This window comes from Sebastes fasciatus, chromosome 15 (genome assembly GCF_043250625.1).
Source record: "Sebastes fasciatus isolate fSebFas1 chromosome 15, fSebFas1.pri, whole genome shotgun sequence".
NCBI classification, from domain to species: Eukaryota; Metazoa; Chordata; class Actinopteri; order Perciformes; family Sebastidae; genus Sebastes; species Sebastes fasciatus.
The window spans coordinates 17,408,642-17,432,050 of record NC_133809.1 but is presented as its reverse complement, the minus strand read 5'-3'; the positions used below and the strand labels follow the sequence as shown (position 1 = coordinate 17,432,050).

The window sequence follows — 23,409 nt, the reverse complement described above, 5'->3', positions numbered from 1 at the left end:
CGAGACACACAAAGGTATTTTTCAACTAACTTATGCAGATAGTTTTGTGATTATTTCCAATGCTAAAAGTAACTTCAGTGGTGGAAGAAGTATTCATATCCTTTACTTAAGTACTAATACCACACTGTAAAAATACTCCACTACAAGTAATACTCCTGCGCTCACAACCTTACTTAAAAAAAAGTATGCAAATATTATCAGCAAATTGTAATTAAAGAATGAAAAAAGTAAAGTAAAATGTACAGCAATGCATCATATTGCTCAGAAAAACAACCCTGTTTTCCACTTTGTGATGATGCATTTCCCAGCTGATCCAAGAGGGTTTTTAAATAATTTATTTAGCCTAATAAGAAGTAGGATAATTGTCTCAACCATTAAAGGAACACTTCATCCATCAGTTTATCACAAACATTCACCACATCCGGAGATACATGGTTTTCACTGGAAGGATATGAAAAATTGTCTGTAAAGTAAGAAATCAATAGTGGAGTAAAAAGTATAATATTTCCCTCTGACATGTACAGTAGTGGAGTAGAAATATAAAGTTGTATAAAGGGGAAACACTCAAGTAAAGTACAAGTACCTCAAATTTGTAGTAGATGTGGTACAGAAATTGAGTAAATGTACTTAGTAACATTCAACCACTGAAAGTCTGCCACTTTCCCAGTACAATGGAGATGAATGCAATATTGTCCATGCTGCTCAAAGCATTGAAAAATAATTTTAGATAAACTCAACATTAATATGAATTTCGAGAAACAAATTCTGAGTTACTCAGGATAATGCACAGACCTAACTGTGTATTCATCAGTTTTCTGTGTGTCTAAATACCAGTAATGTAAGTGACAAAATGTGGGTGAAGTTACACTTAAAACAATATAAATACCGTCATGACCGCACACCATGAACATACCACCGAGGTATACCATGCAGAGAAAGATGTACAGCCTCAAATTGGGCACCACTTCTCTGTCTGATTTGAATGTGGCCTCTTTAATGAGGGTAAATTAATGCAATCTCTTGATCATAGTTGTGAGAAAAAAACTGAAATTGATCCATGTATACAGGGCAGCAAGCTGTGAGTGCATATGGGATGAAAGGCAAAATCCCTCCTATCTCTCTCAGTCTCATTCAGTGACCCAGATCCATATTCAGCAGAGCCCCTGCCGAAACTCTCACACTCTATGACAACCTGTTCAATTCACACGCACTGTGGACAGAACCGCAGGATGTGAACTGGACATGAGACAGCGTGTGTGTGTGTGTGTGTGTGTGTGTGTGTGTGTGTGTGTGTGTGTGTGTGTGTGTGTGTGTGTGTGTGTGTGTGTGTGTGTGTGTGTGTGTATGCGTGCTTACATGCAGCCACAGCAGAGCCTGCTCCTGCACAGACGCTGGGTAGCCAGAGAATCTGCAGCTGATGAAGCCAAACATTTCTTCCATGGAGAATGGCAGGGGGCACAGCTCTATATCAAACATCTTACTGTAAGCAGAAGGCAGAACAGAATATTATGTTCATCGGATAGTTACATAATCAGGGATTTTCAATTCACTCCTGATATTGTTAATGTTGTCCCATGCTGCAAAGGTACTGCCCTCACACTGCCTCTGCTTTATTTCTCCTTCAGCGGGGTTGTTTCATTTATGCATACGTTTTCCTGAATGACGCATAGGTGGACACTATAGCAACAGCAACGTGTTAATGATAGCATATTAACTGCAAGAGAGTAAGACTTTTTAAGTGTACATAGCAGCAGCAGACTTTTTTCATCTAAAGTGGGTAGGCATGTCCAAATGATTTGGGCTGTGATACTTTGATGTATGTAATTTAAGTTATGTATGGTTAAAGGAATGGTTCAACATTTTTGGGAAATGCGCTTGTTTGCTTTCTTACCAAGAGTTAGATGAGAAGATCAATACCATACTTAGTATAAAGATTGGAAGCAAGAAAAAAAGCTGTCCTGGTTTTCTACAATAGGCCTACATCTATCAACGTCTCATGTTTGATTTGGGCGGATAGATTCAGTGATTTCCTGGAGTCTCCGCTTGTTATCTTGCTGTGATCATGAGACTCCCTGAAAACTAAAACCACAACTTGTCATTTTTACATTTCGGTTTGTGCACAGGTTAAAGAAACAAGACCCAATTTGTTAATTACTAGCTAGCTGTTTCCCCCTGCTACCTGTCTTTATGCTAAGCTAAGCTAATCACCTCCTGGTGTTAGTGCACGGATATCAATCAACTCTGCAAGAAAAAGAAAAAGCTATTTCCTAAAATGTCAAACTATTACACTTAAATAGCTTTTCACTGATAATACACATACTATTGATAAGCCCCTCAGTCCAGATTACATCCAGCTCTTTAGTCTGAGCTTTAGTCTGTCGAGGCTGACAGGAGTATTTTTGGAAAAGAGCCTTCTTTCACTGATTCTGTGAAGTTCACACCAGTCATTTATCTTTAATGTTTAGACTACTAAAAATACATATCTGCTATCAGACTGTATTGTAGCTGCACTGGAAATATCTTAACTTCATGTCAAGTTGTGTGCATTTGACCAGTCATATCCAGAAATAAGAAAAATACACCAGCAAATGACATAACTGAAATCAAGGTACAGATTTGTCTGTTAGTTCTGTAAGGTATATCTGTATAATCACAGCTGCAAGTAACTTATATGAAAAACATTTTTTTACCCTCACCCCTGCTTATATGCAATAACAAAATGTCTTTATTACAGGAATAGCAACTACAATATGCAAACACTTGGAGGTGGTGGATGTACCTGAGCACTTCCCGGAACTCTTTGAGCTGGTGGTCGGGCACCTCGGTGCGGATGGACTCCAGCCACTCGGGCATAAAGCACTCCCACAGTGGCTGACTGATGACATTATAAGGTATCAGACACAGGATCCGGTTCAGGCCCTCCTTCAGCTGGGTCACTGTGCTACATGACTTGTCCCAGTAACCTCCCACCTGAGGAAAAGTGTACACAGACTAGCTTAGATCAAACACAGCCAAGAGAGTTCAGATGGCGACCTGCCCTCCATCATTTTAAGAAGCCTCAGTGACATGCTGATTTAATGATATTCATCATAGCTGTTGCACAGTTCAAAGCTATAACTGAGATAAACAGGAGTTGGGATATGCATTGGCTTGATATTTGCAGTTATAATGTTCATGTTAGTTGTGTTTTCTGAATAAAACCTTTCCCCCCCACATCCACATCTGATACATCCTCTACAACTCCTCAACCATATACTGTGTGTGTAGTTTAACCTGGATCTTGGCCTTACCCTGGCAAACTCAACAGGCTTGGGCAGCAGACACATGACCATGACGTCAAATCGCACTTCACACACTGTCTTTAGCCACTTGGTGACAAACTGAGGCTTTAGCTTCTCGACCAGGCTTCCGACCTCGTCGTCCATCATGTAGGCGGTGGAGTGAAACCACTGGAAGATCATGCTGACCAGCCGAGCCAGACTCTCCGTAGGCGTGTTCTCGTTGGGTGTGCACAGGCTCACCTGCCAGGTCAGAGAGGAAAACTAATAAGTCAAGTAACCACAAATTCAGCAGGGCAGTGATAAGAAGCACTGTACACATCCTTATCTTACATCTCCCTGTTACTGACAGACACAGCAAAAGCCTGTAATTACACACCAGGAACCAGATGCCAAACTGACTGAGGAGCCGCTGGTCGTGCTGGTCGTCCTCCTTGTTGTCAAACTCAATGTTGTCCAGAGAGTGGTGGGAGGCGGACAGGCCCATCTGACGACGCCTGTTCATCTCAAACTCACGCTGTTCTGCATGAATTTCTGCCTCCTTGAGAAGACTGGATGGATATGGAGAGGATAACAGAGGATTCACAGAGGCAAAGACGAGGAGAAAGAGCAGGACAGAAACTAAAAACACAGACAGAAAACATCCTGACACAGCATGTATATTAATAATCTAATTTCGGGCAGTATTGTTGTCCATATATTAATGTAAAAACATGTTTCACAGCATTACAGGCATATGCCCTGTGAATGTGGCTGTGATATGTCAGTGTAAACACTGTGAATGTACCTTATAACAGCTTCCACAGTGCACACTAGCTCCTCCGCTCCGCACTCCCGGGTGTTGATGGGAGGGGGCGAGGTCTGGTACAGATGGGTCTCCGCCGCAGCCCCCACCTCGCTGCTGTGGTGGTTGACATGGCAACGCTTGCAGTAGCGGACAGGCCGGTTGCCATGGCGCCCACAGCAGCCAGCCGAGAAGCAGGTGACCACAGCCCTCCTAACATGAGAGCTACAGTTCTACAAAGCCAAGAAACAGGGGGAAGGAGGAGGAGATCAGTCTATTTCTGTTCTGGGCAGTAGGCAACGAGATAAAAATATGCCACGATCACAACAAATCAGCCAATAACACATTATGACAAGCCTCTAAAAATAAACATATTTCCAGGCCTCAAAAGCAACTAACTGCTCTGACTATGAGGACTATTGGAGATGATGATCTGTCCACATCTACAGTGATAGAAAAAGTCTTTATGTGTCCCCACGGTGTCTCAGGTTTCTAAAAATAAAAGGCATGGCACTAGAGAACCATCCTAATCTGATCAGCCTCTAATCTTGTGCCATTAGAGAGATGCACTGCTCCCTATCAAATTAACATATCTGTCCTCTGATGGTGAGTTCTCTCATTCAACCACCAGGCTTTCAACAACTAAAAACACTAACATGATGTGACTGATGCTGTTGTTGTTTACAGTTATGTTCTATCTTGGGTATCATGGTGTATTTATAAGTAGCTATTCTCAGATAAAAGATGACAGAGCTGGTGTAAAACCAGTTGGGAGGGCTTTATGAAATGAGTGTGACAAAGCCTGATCAGAAAGGGAGGCTGTGGATTATAAAGTGCTGGACAAATCAGGATGGAGGCCAGCCGTTTCCCCTGACAACCCCGGCTGGTTGCTCAGCTTGATGGGAATACCTGCGATCATCTCACACTCAGTTTTCCCGGTGTCTCCCTGGAAACCAGCAGGGAGCACTTGCCCTCAGCAGCGCGTTCAAAAACAGCGAACAAACATCACGCCCCAGCTGCTTCATTTGAAATGATGTAGCCTTTACTGAGTCGCTCCGGTGAATGGACTTCTCAATGAAGAAAACATGTCAGGTTCATAAATAAATGACCTTGCTATGTATCACAGGTAAAATGGATTTCACGAAATCTTCCACAAGGTTAACAGGTTCAATTTGCTTCTGTTTTCAGTGATAAAACCATTTATCAGCATGTGTACTGTTTGATTTGTGTTTTGTATGTGCAGTTTAAGGAAGATGCAGTGAGGTTAATTAGTAACAAGAAATCACTGCACAGGTTTACTTGTCCTAAATATGGAGAAACATTAGATAATAGTTAGAGCTGCAACAATTAATCAATTAGTTGTCAACTATTAAATTAATCACCAACTATTTTGATAACCAATTAATCAGTTTGAGTAATTTTTTAAGGAACAGAAGTCAAAATTATCTGATTCCAGCTTCTTAAATGTGAATAATTCCTGGTTTCTTTACTCCTCTATGACAGTAAACTGAATATATTTGAGTTGCGTACAAAACAAGACATTTGAGGTCGTCACCTTGGGCTTTAGGAAACACTGATCGACATTTTTTTTTTGCATTTTCTGTAATTTTATAGACCAAACAACTAATCGATTAGTCAAGATAATAATCGTCAGATTAATCAACAATGAAAATAAATAATCCCTAATACTATTCAATATAACACCATGCTCTAATGGAATATATCACAATGAATATGAGCAAATAAGAAAGTAGGTTGAAGTACAAATACAAATCTTACCTTCTTTTGACAAATGGCAGATATCTCTGCTGCAAAAACAAATCAACAAAATGTTCAATTTGCAGACAACAGAAGTAGCTTTTTAAAATTAGTTATATGTTTCATTGGAAAATTATAACTTTTCCTAAAACTATATATACAGAATATAGCAGCTCAAACAATTGAATAATATTAATTTATAATATAATAGGAAAAACACGCTGCCTAAAAAAGCTCTCTTTTTCCACTGTAAAGCACAAATGATGTTGGAAAACAGGAGAGGACTTTGATGTACTATAAAAAGTTATATTATGAGGAAAACACCTGTTTTTAAGTATCTTCTCGGATAACTAAACTTTGAGTATCAGATTTAACTATGGCTATGAGCATAATTAAAGTAAAGGAACAAATGTGTACCTAACCTCTGTATCATATTATTATGCTAAAAACCTTTCTGCACTGAATATATATTCCATGTATGTCCCATTTACTGTATATATGTCTCTTTGTCTGTGGTGAGCAAGACGGACTGAGAGACACTCAAACACCTTTTTGTCTGTGAACGCTCACCTTGTGGCAGGAGTACATCAACAAGCCATTCAGCGTGGTCTCTGAAAAGGTCAAAGAAATGCATAAATAAACAATATGTATTTGTAGGCAAACTGCTCCTCAGAGCCTGTACCTACCTAGTGTAAACGCAGCAGTCTTAACTTCCTAACAGAGCTGGGACACAAAATATCTCCCCTCAATATCAAAGAAAATACAAAACTGCAGAGCCATGCAATTATAACATGCTACACGCTGGAGAAAAGAGAAACAAGAGGCTGCGTGGTTTCGTGATGATGATCTCATTATCAGGAGGGAATTACGTAACCATAGCGATGTATTTCCCCTGGGTTAAAGGGAGGAATAATGAGGCAGGCAGTAGGTGATGTGTGTTTTGAATGGCATCTTATTGAAGGAGGGGGAGGATCCGGGGGATGGAAAAAAGAGGGGAAACAGATGCATACCCTGCTATCCTCTGGCTGCACTCCTCGCATATATAAAGAGGAGGGGGCTTGTCTCCCAGGGCAACAGAAAGAGTAGGATCTATACACATCTGCAAAGTAAGACAGGTAGCGTTAGAATATGGATGTGGTATACATACTGATATTTTGATGTTTTATTTTCATACAATTGGTACAAATCATTTTGTCATTATTAATTAAAAGTGCATAAAGAGTGTAAGATGATGTATTCCAATTTAAACCTTGTTCATGGAATGATAATTTTCACACCAATTGAAATGGAATAAAACAACAAAATTATGCATCCTGTTTAGGAAATATTCTAGCCGTTCTTTATTTCTGAACCAAGAGCTGTCACTGTGTGCATTGCAGCATAAAGTCAAGATAGAAGTTGCTCTAAAGTTGTAACAAACCACTAAAGACCCTCCCCCATTCTGCAAAAAACTGCAAAAAGGGATAAAATCCCTCTGCTTTTCTGAATCCCCTTCCCCCAAAATCATTTGCTTACAGTCTCTTAGAATAGAGTATCATAACTACATGTACTAAGGCTAACATTTTCCATAAGTCCCTCAGAAATAGTAATCTCCAAGGCTAGTATATCATGATCTTTCCCAAGAAATCATGTGACATCTATACCTGTCTCCCCACGCCTCTGTGTGGATGGCTGCGTGCATATGCTGCACTCTGTTCTCCTGCAACCTGTGCCTGGCCCTGTGCTAAACCTCAATGCTCATGGCCTCAATGTTCAGATGGTGCACTGTAATTTACTGTGCTCACTTGATGCCACCCTATCCTCAAGGGCTACACGGGGTCACCGCTTCCAATTAAGCACCCCCTCCCCCCATACCTCCTCCCTGCTCCTGGTAATTGAAATCTGGCCCCTGTCCGTGGCCCTGTTCTTACTCTATTTGTCAGTTTTGAGCACAGTTGAGTAAAGGCAGGCGGGGCTGATAAAGCAGAGCAACAGCACGGACTTGTGTAAAGTAGCATAGAAGCTGATATCATTACCCCACTCCCACAGCTGCCCGGGCATGCACTGATTTATTTACCAAGGGGGCTCACAAAAGCAAACACGCTGACACGCGCGGTTGAACTCAGCAAGGCAATCTGGCACATGCCCCATGCATTCCCAAAGATGTTCTCAAGGGAAGCAGCTTTTGAACACAGAGTGTGCTGCTAATCTACCTTCGTACAGTAATAAGGTAATAATAAGGCATTGTGGACGTAAAGGGATGTGGGATGCACATAACCATTTTTTTTTTTAAGACTGACGTCACCTTGACAGCAGGTTTATTGATAGCATTGTGGCACTCGATATGTTGACAGTGGATGGGGTTCCAGGCTGATCCAGGAAATTGACGAGAGACAGAAAATTGGCAGTAGGGAAGGAGAAAAGAAGAAAATGGGGAAAAAGGTTAGACCTTTAGTCAGTTCAAGGGCAGATCAAGCAGCAGATGTGACATTAAGAGAATCTGACCTGTGTACTGAAGCCCCCTGTATTCAATGATGGCTCCTGGTGGCTTTAGGTTGGGCCAGTAATGAAACAGCATCTGCACAGCTGGAGGCTTTACTTGGGATGGGCCATAGGATATGACATAAAGAAGGTCCTGCACAAAGTATAAACATCAACAGTAGTTACAAAGTGCAATGATATTTGAAGATATTTGCATACTAACGAATGGAAGTATACTAGTTTTAGGTTTTCATTCCAACATGCATTATATCCCTTTTGTAAATACTAGCTAATTGTTGCCTCTTGTCCATTGTTCAATATCTTTATAACATTGAAGACCCAATATATATTTAAGTTTTTATATTTAAAAGAAATAGGCATTTCAGGAAATTTACTTTTTTGGCAAGAGGTACTTGAGTTGCTAAATGACTAATTGGATACCACTCTCATGTTGCTAAATATGAAGCTAACATTAGCACCAGTAGTTAGTGTAGTTAGCCGTAGTTAACATGTTAATTAGTGAGTTTAGCTGGTAAGAGATGTGTTTTAACTTTGAACAGAGTCAGCCTAACGCTAGCTGTTTGTCCCACCTTCCAGTGTTTATGCTAATCTAAGCTAATCTCTTGTTCTAGCTTTTAGCAGAGTGGTATCATCTTCTCTATTAGCAAGAAAAGTGATAATATAGTGACAATAATAATAATATCTTTAGGCGTAATTGTTGTAGAATCTCCAGTCTTGTTATAAAGAAACTTACTGTATATATGTATGTATGTATGTGTATATATATACATATATACACATACATACATAAATACATACATATATACATATATATATATGTATATATGTATATATATACTCATACATACATACATACATATTTATATGTATGTATGTATATATATATATACATTAAGTTTCTTTATAACAAGACTGGACATTCTACAACAATTACGCCTAAAGATATTATTATTCTCTCTCTCTCTCTCTCTCTCTCTCTCTATATATATATATATATATATATATATACATATATTTATATATATATATATATATATTTATTTGTATTATGTGTTTAGGGGGGAAGTACCTTCCACACTTCCTGTTTGTGCTTCATTAGACACTCCAACAATTGACAGTGATACACTAGAAAGAAGAAGAGACCAGCTTAAGCAGAGCACCATTACTACACAACATTAGTGTTAATATTTGCATGCATGCTTCGAAAGCAGCCAATATGATGGTTTACCTGGATTTGTGGTGTACTGCATCGCAATCATTAGCATAGAGGAGGTAGACAGATTGACATAGGCCGGGACACCCCCCTCCCTCCGAGTGGAGCCCACTACAAACAAGAAAAAATAATTTAAATAACATTTAAATAACATTCATAAATCACCAATTATTCCACCATAAAGGTAGGGTTTCATTATGACGGGAAGTGAAATAGTTGTCTAAATTATATTATGAGGGGTCATACTCACGTATAGCCATGGGGAGGAAAGAAGTGCTCAGGTACTCAATGATGTCTTTGTGGAGGAAAGGGGGAAATGTGGCTAAAGTGGAGATCATAGTATAGGGCAAAGTGCTGAGAATATCATCACTGAGAAAGGGCAGGAGGCAAGTTGTTGTGTAAAATATGGACTGTCCCAGATCTGGTGAGAAAGGGAAAAGGCAAAAAAAAAAAAAAAAAAAAGACAAAGAGAGATACACAGACACTCATTCAATTAACAGTACATACAGTATTCACATACTGTATGCAGCCACATATGTCAAAGTTACATGATATTTTTAAATATTTTATAACAGCATAACAGTGAAAAGGAGAACATTTAGAATAGGAACTTCAGCTGAGGGCAGTGAGCTTTCTTTAAAAGCCACTGAAGTACAATTTGCCCTCAGGAAAAGTAGAGCATTCTAGTTAAGGAGATGGGTTTTCATGCTTTTGAGCTTTTTTTGACAGTGGTAAAATATTCATGAAAAACAAGAGCAGGGACTGTGATGCAGCCTTTAGCTCGTGAAAAACAACGTCATTCTCAGATGTATTCTAGGTGTATTGAAACAAAATAAAACATTACATTTGCCTATGTTTGATTTCCGTTTAACTTCTATATTTGCACATGACAACATAAGTTAAACATTTCTCCCCCTTTACATAACAAACATGCAGTCGAGTATGATACACAGAAGAGAAGGCCTATGGCTCCATGGCTTATGGAACGATTAAGTTGACAGGATCCAGCGTGCTCCCAATCACCCCATGCATCCCTCAAGATCCTCAGCAGGACTTCTCTCCTCCAGTTACAAAAGAGGCCAAAAAAGCAGCAGTGGCTTCATGCAGGCCAGACGGCTCGGGGGGATGATGATGACAAACAGTGGTGCACTGGGCCTTGACTCACCATGCTGACCGTGCTGCAGCAGGGGCACCAGGTCAAGCAGGGTCACGAGGGTCACATAGAGGCCCTGATAGTCCAGAGAGGGGTACTCTGAGAGCTGAGCGTCCCGACTCTGCTGCCCCTGCCCCCCGCGGTCTGACGGGGCATCGCGCAGAACGCTGTAAAGGAGGGAGCGAGTAACTGTAGGGTTGATGGAACTGACTTGTGGTCTTAGAGATGGGGTGAGTGGGAATGGCACAGGAAAAAGACACATGGTCATGGGCACGGCCAAATTGGAAGCTTCCTGGTTCTCCTTCCTGCCTGTGCGGGACAGAATGCTGCTCCGGGGCGGGAGGGGAGGGGAGGGAGGGTAGGGGAGGGGAACAAGGGAAAAAAAGAGACAACAAAGACACAAAAAAACAGCACATTACATTGAAATGGCACTACAGAGACAGCGTAAATAGAAAAAAACAAACCCAGATAAACCCCACATAGGATGCAGTGTCTCACTATTTGACTGTATCACTGAAGGCACGGGCAATTTTTCCCTGCTTTGTCTGTTCAGAGTGACTTTAATTCAATTTATCTCGTTTTGTCTGTCTTTGCACTTGGAAAACAAAAAAAACATGAGCACAAACTGCAATGATCACTGCATCTCATGCGTATCTGGTGACAAGGAGCAAAAATATAAAAAATGGCATGTTTTCAGTGGCAACCCCATACTTCTCCAAAAAGGCACAGTGCAAACGACTGTCCCTCGATGGCTGCCATCTTCCAATCAGCAAGGTCAGAGGCTACCATGCAAAAGAGGCCAAATGAGCCGTGGAATAAAACAAAAAGAAAGAAATTTCCTTGTCTTTAGTGGGGCTGTCAAGGATGGGAGTGACACCAAATTGGTTCGGGAAAATACAGAGGTGACACTTTTGAAACATGCTTCAGCCAGTAATAAACATGTGTGTGAGGTTAGATCAAGTGCTCCCAGGTCACAGCACATGTTTATTGCACCAGAGAAATAATGTCCGTATGCATACGTTATGATACTGTACCAGTATCATCAGGAGAAATAATGAGATCCAACAGGCATATGGATTCAGGTTTCTAAAATAAATGTAACAACTAATCTACGGTAGAGGAGAAACTATAATGACAAAGGAATAGGTTGTTTCAGGGGGAGATGACTGGTAGCATTATGTTTGTGAGCTAATGCAGGATGGACAATTGTGTTTGCTGTCCCCTGGGAAAGGTGGTGGACATATTCAATTTTAAGAGAGGGGGAAAACAAAAGGAAAAACTAGTTGGGTTGAGTGTGGAGCGTCTAGGGTGGAGGAGGGGGAAGGGGGGGCCAGAGAGCATTGCTCTTTTTTACTGCACATTACTAAAGAGCTAAGCTGTTCTATCAAGCAAATGATCGGGATTTATCAAGAGAGCCCAGATTATAAATGCTGATGTATTTTTTTTTAAAATTTATTTTATTTTGAAAGGTCACTCAAAGAGTTACAGCATTCTCGGCGAGTGAGAAAGGGGATTTCAAGATTTTATTTTAACATAAAATGCATAATGTTGAGCCTGTAGCTTAACAGTTTATACACTGTCAACAGCAGAATGTAACATTTTCTGACTCATCCCCTCAAAGTTATACTCTGTAAGATTTGAGTCCGTGTAGATTCATTCATAAAGCTGCATTGCTATAAACTCAAACGGGTTCTGATTCACGACAACAGACTGTATCTCAGAGTATGACTTTTTCACTGCCCATTCCTCATATAGAAAACATCATTATTTTGAACAATGAACATAAACATAAACAGACGCGCTCACACGCATACACTGAACAAAGACACACACATATGTGCATACATTCACACGCACACATACAGACGACACGGAAAATTACAAACATATACGACACATAAAACACATGTAGAAATGCACTGGTACAGACACATGACGTACATTGACTGTCGAGCCCTGCGCTGTCAATACAAAATCATTGGCTATGTGTTTAGCAGTAATTCAAAGCATTTACAAATCGTGTCTGAACAACACTAGATATGATTTCTGCTCCCTGCAGTCTCAGAGTGATACAGTTTGGCATGAAGTCAGCATGGCTCACTGATGCAGAGAGCTCAATCTGACTTGGAGAAGTATGACAAAGCTCTACCTCATCTTTAAGGAGGCATATATAATAGTCAGTAAACAGAAAAACTTAACCCATCTGTATTTTCTGTTCTCCATCTGACCTGCGCTGAACCTAAAATCGGTGCATGAATCAGCAACCACCTTCTTTGGCCATTTCAGTGTTTCTTTCCAGGAACATGACACATGCCTTCTCCACTTTTCAAGGCTCACTACTCCCACTTCCCTTTCTTTTTCATTTTTCCCTCATTCTTTCTTCACTCGGGGCTTCAGAAGGCACAGGTGTATGGATAATCCTGGAGTCCCTGCTGAGGAAACCGGACCCCTCTAATGGTAGGGTGAATTACCTGCTCTGCATATCTGAGGCTGCTTCGGGGAAAATATCCACCAACTGTTAACAGTGGGATCATTCCTTTCACACGAGAATGACCCCTCAAGAGACAAAATCGCCACTTGAGTTTTAACACAGATTCCCACAGTTGCAGCCCCCTGTCATGCTCCGAGTCATGAGATATGAGAGGCACAGTGGCTGGACAGCCCATCAGCAAAGTAACCAAGATACTCTGTGAGCACTCAGCAGAGGAATAATCCTTATGGGGCTGAGGCATAAAGTGTAGAATTGAGGCCGGCTGCCAATCTCAAATAGATTGCACCCTAAACTGATAATAGTGATAGAAGTGGGGGCATACAAGTTCGGCCTTTAGTAATCCCATCCTTTTTGTAAATTAGCTAATAAATTCAGCACTTTCTGTGAAGCCAGCAGGCAGTAAGACTAACCCAAACCACATGACATACCAAAATGTCCTCTCACTGCAGTGTACTTTGAATCTCCAGCTGGAAAAACTGAGACATGACACATTATAAAATAAGATGTGTCCAAAATGGCTGCCTACTTGACCTGTGTTGGGGAGGAGGAAACAACATGCTGTTCCTTCCTCGGGCTTCCACGGCACCCAGGGGAGCAGGCTGACCCTGCAACTGCAGCAGAGCCGGAGGAGCTGCTTCCCCTCTGGGAAGGACACAACAGGCCGCCCCAGGGAAGCGTTCATTTAGCAGGCGACCACTGAATCAATAAACACTGAGTCGTCGATCTCTGCTGCTGCTCCAACACAACACCATCTGCTCTGTCTTCTCCTATCTTTCAAAGCAGGGCAGGGACAAAGCTGGCCACTTCCCTATAACTTTCCTCCAGACATACTAAATGCATTTTAATGGTGTCACTGTCTCCCCTTTCAGAAAGTGTGTCAACCTGCTGTAGGTTATCTGGTCTGTCTGATGGAGCTAAATATGAAACAGTCTAGACTCTGTTACTTCACCTGTTGGCTCTGGAGCAGGGTACTTACCTGAGCAGGGTTTGGGAAAAGTATTTCAGTGTGTTTGCAATGTCTGTTCCGGAGGGCACAGGGTAAATATTGTGTTGCACACGGTTGTGATACTCTTGCAAGTATCGTATCTTAGAGGCAACTAGACAAAATGAAGAGCAGAGTAACAAAGCAAATCAACACTAGTGAGACTATCATATGAGTCTGAGCACACAGATGAGGCAAACATGCATGAAGCTGCTGTTGTTTCTTGGCTGAGATTAACGCGGGTGCTCCAATTATCAAGTTAAATAAAGAGTCTGTGTTCCCATGGCTTCTCTGGCCTTCAGCAGGTGACCTTTTTGGTACAGCAGTGAGGTCACGGGAAACCCTAGAGGACGCAGTAACCTATTGCTTACAGAAACAAGCTTGTGTACAAAAGGTTGCCAGTTCAAGTCCCAAGACAAGACGGGGGGAAAATGCAGCCAGCATGACACACGAGAGAGGGTTTACTCATCCCTTAGCAGATCATATACTGGGAGTCAGCAATGAAACCTTCCGGGTTGAACTTCTATTTAAGGTCAAGGTATGAATGTGTTATTTTTTGTCTGGTTAAATAAGAGTTAAATTGGGTGATCGCTGACTCATTTTCTGTGACTATGGGCAGTGGTGTTTTAGCTGAACCTGACCTGTAAATGACAAACCCCAAAATAAACATAACAGCTGCAGGCTTTTGAGCATGTGTGGTCAAAGCAAAACATACTGTAGCACACATGCTCCTCTCTTCTTAAATCTAAACATCATGAGGGACACATGATTATATTCTTTAAACATGTTGATGCCTAAACACTGTAATAAATGTAAAAAAAATGGAGATAACAGCTGCTAATTTCTCTGTTGTCTTTCTGATACTAACCTGATTCATTCATCCATATATTGACCACTAAACAATATCAGCCACACACAACTTTTAGCCAATTGAAATGGAAGCACCAAAACAACAAGTTTGACCCCATATTTTTATGTCTGTTATATATATTTAAAGCTGATTAAAAAGTGTCACAGTGTCATGACCATAAGCATGACATATCGTGAAGGCTATATCTTCACATATGTTTGTTTTCATCAGGGAATTATTATTTTTCTTTGTTTGTGAGTGGCAATATTTTCAAATTTTGATAAGAAGCAGTGAATACTGGTCTATATTTAGGCTAATATTAATCCTCATTATCACCTCAATGCCTTAAAGATTAAATTGTTTTTTTTTTTTTAAATAATCTATGTACATGTGTGCACTTATATAGCATTCTTGAAGCCTGTGATGAAGTTTCACATCCTTGCAACTTAAAAAACATAAACAGACTTCAGGATTTGAACCACTGACAGACCCTTTAGTTTGTGCCAAATACTGTTCATTATTAATAATAATAATAATAATATGGAAGAGATACAGGAGTCTGCTTTCCACCTGTTCAGAAGCAAATCAGAGGAATGAGGAAGACAAAATGAACAGCAGCCTTCAGGACGACGGTGTGATCAAACCACATTATTGATCATCAATCTAATAATAATGCCACCATATTGTTCAGTAAAGACTCAGTCAGGTCGACCTTGAGATCAGCAGCACACCTCATCTTTTTTGCACGCGCATCATCCAGCACACGTCAATCAAAATAAATAAAAAAAAAAGATAACATGACGATGTAAATGTTTTTTTCTCCCCCTTTAACATGCAGATAATCACACACACACACACACGCGCACACACACACACACAGTGTCTTTCTGCACTGAGCCCTCCAGCCATCCTCTGCAGTGAGAGGACGTGTTGCAACCTGCCATGGCAACCGCGGTTTCATCACCAAGGACAGCTCCTCTCATCCGCTTTCTTGCTTAAAAACAAAAAAAATCCAGTTTCCACAAGACAAGACAGGACAAAAAACACTGCACACACAGCCGTACTTACACTGCTCTGCCTTCGTAGACATTTCGCAGACACTTGGGGAAACATAAAACCCAGACTGTCAATTTGTTTTAGTGTGTTTTTTTTTTTCCTCCCCGGCGTTGTGTTTCCTTCAGTCGTGAAAAAGTGCATATCCCCTCCTTGCAGCCACAGCCTCGGCTTGATTGTACCACTCTGCAGGATGGGTTAATACACTCATGGCTTTGTAGCGGTGCTGCGGTCGCTTTTTTTTCAGCGGAATTTAAAAGCAACACCCAATTTTGTGAGCGTGTTTTTAATTCTAAGCATTTTATTCTACTGCGCTGGAGAGAAATGTTGTCATACATGTGCCACAACACACCTTTCCAAATGGACTGATCCGCCTTTGACAAATTGTCATTCAAGATTTCCAACAAGCCTATCAGTCCTGTTTGAGCTGATGAGCCATACCGGAGGGGAAATACCAAGGAAATCAATGTATTAGTGTGTTATTATTACTGCGCATTTGTGCATCTGTGCTGCATATAAAAGGAAAAACATGCAACAGATGGTTGACCATAAGCATGACATATCATGGAGTAAAAAAATAGGCTAAGATTCAAGATTCAAGATGTTTTTGCTGGGAAGCTCCATTAAAAATAATAAGTTATATTACAATTATAAAAGGAAATAATTTTTACAAGGCATATTAAGAACATATACATATCAGGAAGTATGAATGTACATATATAAGAAATACTTAGTACAAGGCATATTAAGAACATATACATTAAGAACATATACAGTATTTACAGTATAAGATATATGATTGAGGTACTTTTGTGTGAGAAGGTGTCGTATGAATTATCTATTTAAAAGTCTGATGGCCTGGGGGAAAAAACTGTTCCTCAGTCTGCTGGTGAGAGTACTGGGGGTCCTGTATCTTCTACAGGACCCCTGTAGTATCTTCACATATGTCTGTTTTCATGCAGAGAATTATTATTTTCCTTTGTTTGTGAGTGGCAATATATTCAAATTTTGATAACAAGCAATGAATACCGGTCTGTATTTAGGCTAATATTAATCCTCATTATCACCTAAATGCCTTAAAGATGAAATTACCATTGTTGTTTTTTTAAATCTATGTATGTATATATGCACTTATATAACATTCTTGAAGCCTGTGATGAAGTTTTTACATCCTTGCAACTAAAACATCATGAGGGGACACATGATTATATTCTTTAAACATGTTGATGCCTAAACACTGTAATAAATTTAAAAAAAAATGGAGATAACAGCTGCTAATTTGTTGTTCTCTGTTGTCTTTCTGATACTAGCCTATTAATTCATCCATATATTGACCACTAAACAATATCAACCACACACAACTTTTAGCCAATTGAAATGGAAGCACCAAAACAACAAGTTTGACCCCAAGCCTGTGATGAAGTTTCACATCCTTGCAACTTAAAAAAACATAAACAGACTTCAGGGTTTGAACCACTGACAGACCCTTCAGTTTGTGCCAAAAAACTGTTGGAGTATTTCCATCTCATCTCCAGCTGATTGGGAGCAACATCCTGTCACTGCACCCTGGAATGACCCCAGTGCTTTTTTATTATTGTTTATGATACAGCGCATTGAGGCAAATATTAAGCATTTTCCAAACATTACAATAGTCAACAAATCAGCCTGTTTTATATCCCGTGTGAAATAAAACATACCACAGCAGATATCATATTAAAGTCTTTATACGGAGAAACAGTTTCATCATCATGCTTTACTTCCCTTTATAACATTTTTACAAATTGGATAAATCCACACACAATAACACAAGTACATGGGTGTCTTCTTGCAGAAGTCAGGGTTGTGGAGGTGATCTCTGCCGGTATTCTGGGATGTGATGCATGATCCATCCGGCCGGGGCCAAAAGAGTCACAGCAAACACACAGATGGCAAAGAAAGACTGCTGTAAGAAAGTCCATGAGAACATAAACATAAATGCATGAGGAGAGATTTTTTAGTACACATTTCAAGTCACTGTAGTATAGCTCCCAAACCTCTCCTGTCCTCAGCTACAGGTTGATTGAACACCTGTGTCCACAACAGAAGGTCCCAGTCTCAGTGACTCACCGGCCCCCGTTTATATCGTCCCACCGTGATATTCCCTTTGTCCCTCTGCACTCTGGTATTCCTAACCTGAGCCAGGCTTTGTAAAAGCCCTTGTGTATGTCCCTGAGGACAGATCAACAGATTTATAGTGGCATAAACACCGGCCGCTATGCTGCAGTTCCATCATGGGATCCCTTTACAGAGGCCAGAGCTTCAGACTGACTTATGGATAACAAATGAATAAAACATCTCTCCCACTCTACAGACTGAGGAGCACAGTACGCTTGAATTCCTCGCATTAGGGGAAATACAGTGAAGTATCACGGATACCGACTTCCCAAGACTGTTGCACCGTTTGTGTGCCAAAAATGATCCTTAGAATTTGATTAATAGTAGTTTAGCAGTTAGCACAGGTAAAAACATTACTAGAGTCCCTGCTGCTGCAGTCAAATGACCTGTCTGTCCATTCAACTTCTACCATACAACTACACTGTAAACAATTGCTGTTAATTTACAGCAGGATTTCAACAGTATTAACCGGTTATTGCTAAAAACAGTGCCTTACTGTTAATACAAAAGAAAACCTGTTAAATTACACTCATAGGCCATTTTTAACTGAACTATAATGCATTCTTAAAAAACATCACTTTACTGCTGATCAGCTGTCTAAAGTATCATCAGTAACAGTTTCATGCAGTATGTTTTTAATTCTGGGACCTGATCTGCACATGTGAGGCTTGTACATTGTACACGATTGTAAAATCAGTGAATTAGCTTTATTGTTCTTCACTCACATGTTGTTATGGTTTGCATTCTGTGCTTGTAGCCAGCTATAGACACACATTTTGGGAAAAGTGACAACAAGTCTATTATAGCCTTTTTCCTAACAAGTGCCTTTAATTGTATTTAGTGTGACTATTCCTATGTCTGTAACCTGCTAAGTCTATTCATCTAGGCAAAAAATGATGTTTATTAAAATGTATGTAAAGAAATACAACCTAAATAGTGCATTAAAACAAATCGGTGAGATAAAAGAAAGGTTAAAAACAGCTATATAATGTATCTTTAAACAGTAAATTAACTGTAAAATATTGTGAAATTAATAAACTGTATTTTTCATTAACAGTATAAAGCTGTAAATTTCAGCGACAGTATAATAATGTTAATTTTACAGTAACATAAAGGCAACCCGGCTGCCAGTTCTTTACTGTTATTTTACTGGGAAATTCTTAACAGTGTACTAAGAAAGATATTCAGTCCTACCACTGGCCCGATCTTTTCCTTTGGCGGCTTGCTGTAGATGGTTGACCTGTGACTTTGCTGAAAGGCTTTCATCAACCTGGACCAGGTCAGTGTGGGTCTCCTAAAGAGGGAGAACATCTTTCTGCTCACAGTCACCTCTTCTGGAAAATGGTGATGTTTCTGTTGAAATGTCTCCTCATATCCTGTGAGATACTAACAGATCACTACTTCCATCTAACTCCCTGGGAGGAGTTACTTCCATGGGCCAAAGACACTCATGTAAACATACTGACCAACTTCTCACCAGGATAAGAAATCTGGCCCTGTCTGTGAGACCATAAAATCTATCTATATAATAGAGATTGTACATTATAATGAACTCTTGGCAGCAAGTACTGATACCAAGTACTTAACATGTGCTTCCAACATGAATAACTTGATAGTGGCCATTTTTTGGACAATAATTAAAATATAGGAATATTTAGAATGAAAAAAAAAAAAGCGTTCAATAACTGTATGAATGATTCATCACTCATATTATAAAGAAACAAGTGGGCAAAATCTACCAAGATTTAGAGTTATTATCAGTGTCTTGCATATTTTTTATTTTCAAAAATCAGGTTTGTGCATAAACTCTTGCACATGAAGAATAGGCTTGAATAAAATAAAAATAATAAAACTGTAACATTGCAAGGTTTCAAGTGATTTACCAGACATGGCTGCACATTTGTAAGGGAAATGATTAAGTAAAAAAACAGATGAATTGTTCTGAGGGAAAATGATGCCATGCATTCTTAATAAAAAAATGTTTTTAAAGGTAGTTAGACAACAACAAAAAAAGCTTTAAAAAGTCCATAATCATCCTATTATCTACAATAACACACCACAATATAAGCATAGTGGCATTCAATTCTCTGACTTAATGATCCATATTTCCCTTACTTTGCCAGATTAGAATAAACATAAATGTAAGTGCTCCTTAATTATTGATGTAAGAGCAGGCTGATGAGCATAAACAACATTTATGGCTTGACTTTGGTCTTATACAGGAGTCACATTCAGCTGTTACTTATTCAATGTCATTCCACTTTTATGTTATTATGAAAAGTCTCATTGGGCTTTTGAATAGGCCTTTAAAAATGGGATTCTGTTTATAGCAAAACTGCAAAAATGACCTTGGAGTCCATAAATTATATGATTAAAAAGAAAATGTTAAACAGTATGTGCCAAAGAGGTTTTTGGCCTACATTACATGTATTGTGTCGCCCTCAACAGGAAGCAAATAGAACTTCAATCAGATTTTTTTTTTTTATTTATTTATTTGCACATATATAAAACTGTACAAAATCCAGTCATTGAAAAAAACAAAACAAGAAAATGTGTCAGGAGAGGTCAAGAAGCCACAGGCTTATACAAAGAACCTCTCCCCAACCCCAGGAGCAAAAAAACAAATAACAAAAAAGGAAGAAAGATCTAAACTAACATCATTTTAAAAATACAACAAAAGTTAAACAACAACAAGAAGGACACAAAATGTGCAGAAAAACCTAACCAATCAGTGAAAAGCAATCCAATAAAAACAATGAAATACATACAAAAAAACAGTACAGAAAAAAAAGAAAATGTATCTAAACATATCAAAAGATAATTAGACATGAATTAAATGTGATGATAATTTCCTTTTAAAATGTTCTGAGGATAACGAGCACTTGAAAACATGTATTTTGGTGTTGCATATTTTAACACGCCATTACAATAGATATAATACCAATTCAAACAGTGTAGTTGGGTTCCCCCAGCTGTATAAGGTTGGTACATATTAGATGATTTTAAGTTTTGACATAAATTGTCATGGTCTAGATTATATATCATAGTAACCCCACGTAGCAGACCTCTGTGATAGAGATAAAAGTTGATAAAATAACTTGATATATACTGTATATATGTGTACTTATATATATATATGTGTGTGTGTGTGTGTGTGTGTGTGTGTGTGTGTGTGTGTGTGTGTGTGTGTGTGTGTGTATATGCAGGTATGTATGTATGTATATATGTATATATTTAACTTATTTATTTATTTATTTATTTATTTCCTATTATTTATTTCCCTCTCTGCTACTGTAATGTGTATTGTATATGTACAAAAAAAAGAAAAAAATGGAAACACTCTTTTAAGTACATGCTGCTCATTACATCATGCTAGAAACATGTACATTCCTTTGATCATGTAAAGTGTCAACTACCCACATAAAAATGAATTTAAAAATATATATATATCTTGATATGTACGTAGCCCCCCATAATCCTCACTGCCACAAACAAACCACTAGAGGGCGCAAGTAAACGTGCTATTGCACAAACTGCAGGGAGTACTGACGGGCCTCTGGACCAGTCGGCATCCAGCGTTGAGAAGCTGTCAAGCTCTGCAAAATACAGGAATACAAAGAGGTTATTTCGCTTTCAAAGTAAAGGCGCGACATACGCGAAGGGCATGCTTACCTTATCTAATATGACGGATATTCTCACGTTTTTCCAACAGCTCTTTGTTGAAATGAATTGTCAACATAGAACACCGAATATGTGATTGAAATGGCTACAAATGCGAATTGTAATAGTCCAATTTTTTATATATGTATATATACTTTATTTTTTCCCTTTTTTCAAGGTGGTTTTCGTATATGCAATTTACAGTTCGTAATTACAATAGTTTATAAACCAATTTTTAAGTAGATGAGCTCATAGACAAACTCATTAAGTACACTAGAGAAAAAAACTTCAACATTATTCAAAATTGAAATAAAATTAAGAAAATAAATAATAATAATAATAATAATAATAATAATAATGATAAAAAGAAAGAATAGAGTTTAAAAAACACACATAACAAAAACAAACAATAATAATAAAAAAAATACGAGAGTAATAATAAATTAAATCAAAAAATAAGTTATAACATTCAAAATTGAAATAAAATTAATAAAGTAAATAATAATAATAATAATGATAAAAAGAAAGAATAGAGTTAAAAACAAACAAACAAACAAAAAAAAACACACATAACAAAAAAAAACAATAATAATACAAAAATACGAGAGTAATAATAAATTAAATCAACAAATAAGTTCAACATACAAAATTGACATAAAATTAAGAAAAGAAATAATAATAATAATAATAATAATAATAATAATACTGATAAAAAGAAAGAATAGAGTTAAAAAAAACACAGAACATAAAAAAATACAAAAATACGTTAATAGAAAATAAAAAGGTTCATTTTATTTTTATTTTTTTATACTTTTTTTCCCTTTTTTCAAGGTTGTTTTCAAATATGCAATTTACAGTTTCGTAATTACAATAGTTTACAAACCAATTTTTAAATAGATGAGCTTATAGACAAACCCATTAAGTACACCAGATAAAACAACTTCAACATTATTCAAAATTGAAATAAAATTAAGAAAAGAAATAATAATAATAATAATAATAATAATAATAATAATGATAAAAAGAAAGAATAGAGTTAAAAAAAACTAAAAAAAACACATAACAAAAAAAACCAATAATAATACAAAAAATACGAGAGTAATAATAAATAAAATCAACAAATAAGTTCAACATTCAAAATTGAAATAAAATTAAGAAAATAAATAATAACAATAATAATAATAATAATAATAATAATAATGATAAAAAGAAAGAATAGTTAAAAAAAACACATAACAAAAAAAAACAATAATAATACAAAAAATACGAGAGTAATAATAAATTAAATCAACAAAATAAATAATAATAATAATAATAATAATAATAATAATAATAATAATAATAATAATAATAATAATAATAATAATAATGATAAAAAGAAAGAATAGAGTTAAAAAAAAAAACCACACACACACAACAAAACCAAAAACAATAATAATACAAAAATACGAGAGTAATAATAAATTAAATCAACAAAGAAGTTAATAGAAAATAAAAAGGTCAATTTTATTTTATTTTGAAACTCCTGACAGGAAGCTCTGTTTGTTACCCT

At 38.0% G+C, this 23,409-nt stretch overlaps 2 protein-coding genes across 11 annotated transcripts in view; both read right to left on the bottom strand.

The window, feature by feature from the left end:
- The window catches only part of unc79 (unc-79 homolog, NALCN channel complex subunit), a 37,322-nt gene extending 21,111 nt beyond the window's left edge, over positions 1-16,211 (bottom strand). For 7 of the 10 annotated variants that reach the window (XM_074660395.1, XM_074660399.1, XM_074660392.1 and 4 more), the window contains exons 1-16: positions 16,059-16,211; positions 14,135-14,255; positions 10,680-10,993; positions 9,765-9,935; positions 9,530-9,625; positions 9,371-9,426; positions 8,305-8,434; positions 8,105-8,169; positions 6,831-6,919; positions 6,391-6,431; positions 5,842-5,870; positions 4,066-4,295; positions 3,658-3,829; positions 3,291-3,521; positions 2,780-2,970; positions 1,357-1,480 (exon numbers count right to left, since the gene is read on the bottom strand). In XM_074660395.1, coding sequence (XP_074516496.1) covers positions 1,357-1,480; positions 2,780-2,970; positions 3,291-3,521; positions 3,658-3,829; positions 4,066-4,295; positions 5,842-5,870; positions 6,391-6,431; positions 6,831-6,919; positions 8,105-8,169; positions 8,305-8,434; positions 9,371-9,426; positions 9,530-9,625; positions 9,765-9,935; positions 10,680-10,993; positions 14,135-14,255; positions 16,059-16,080 — 2,082 coding nt within the window. In that variant the 5' untranslated portion in view covers positions 16,081-16,211. Of the gene's footprint in view, positions 1-1,356; positions 1,481-2,779; positions 2,971-3,290; positions 3,522-3,657; positions 3,830-4,065; positions 4,296-5,841; positions 5,871-6,390; positions 6,432-6,830; positions 6,920-8,104; positions 8,170-8,304; positions 8,435-9,370; positions 9,427-9,529; positions 9,626-9,764; positions 9,936-10,679; positions 10,994-14,134; positions 14,256-16,058 lie in introns of those variants that run through there. The other 3 variants (XM_074660398.1, XM_074660400.1, XM_074660401.1) reach the window with 3 other exon arrangements.
- Positions 16,212-17,298: 1,087 nt separating this feature from the next.
- On the bottom strand, positions 17,299-19,585 carry LOC141783232 (cytochrome c oxidase subunit 8A, mitochondrial). Its single transcript, XM_074660405.1, has 2 exons — positions 19,392-19,585; positions 17,299-17,985 (listed from the first exon to the last, which is right to left on the bottom strand). Exons 1-2 carry the CDS (start codon positions 19,506-19,508, stop codon positions 17,878-17,880), a joined length of 225 nt encoding a protein of 74 aa, XP_074516506.1. The 5' UTR covers positions 19,509-19,585; the 3' UTR covers positions 17,299-17,877.
- Between the last annotated feature and the right edge of the window lie 3,824 nt (positions 19,586-23,409).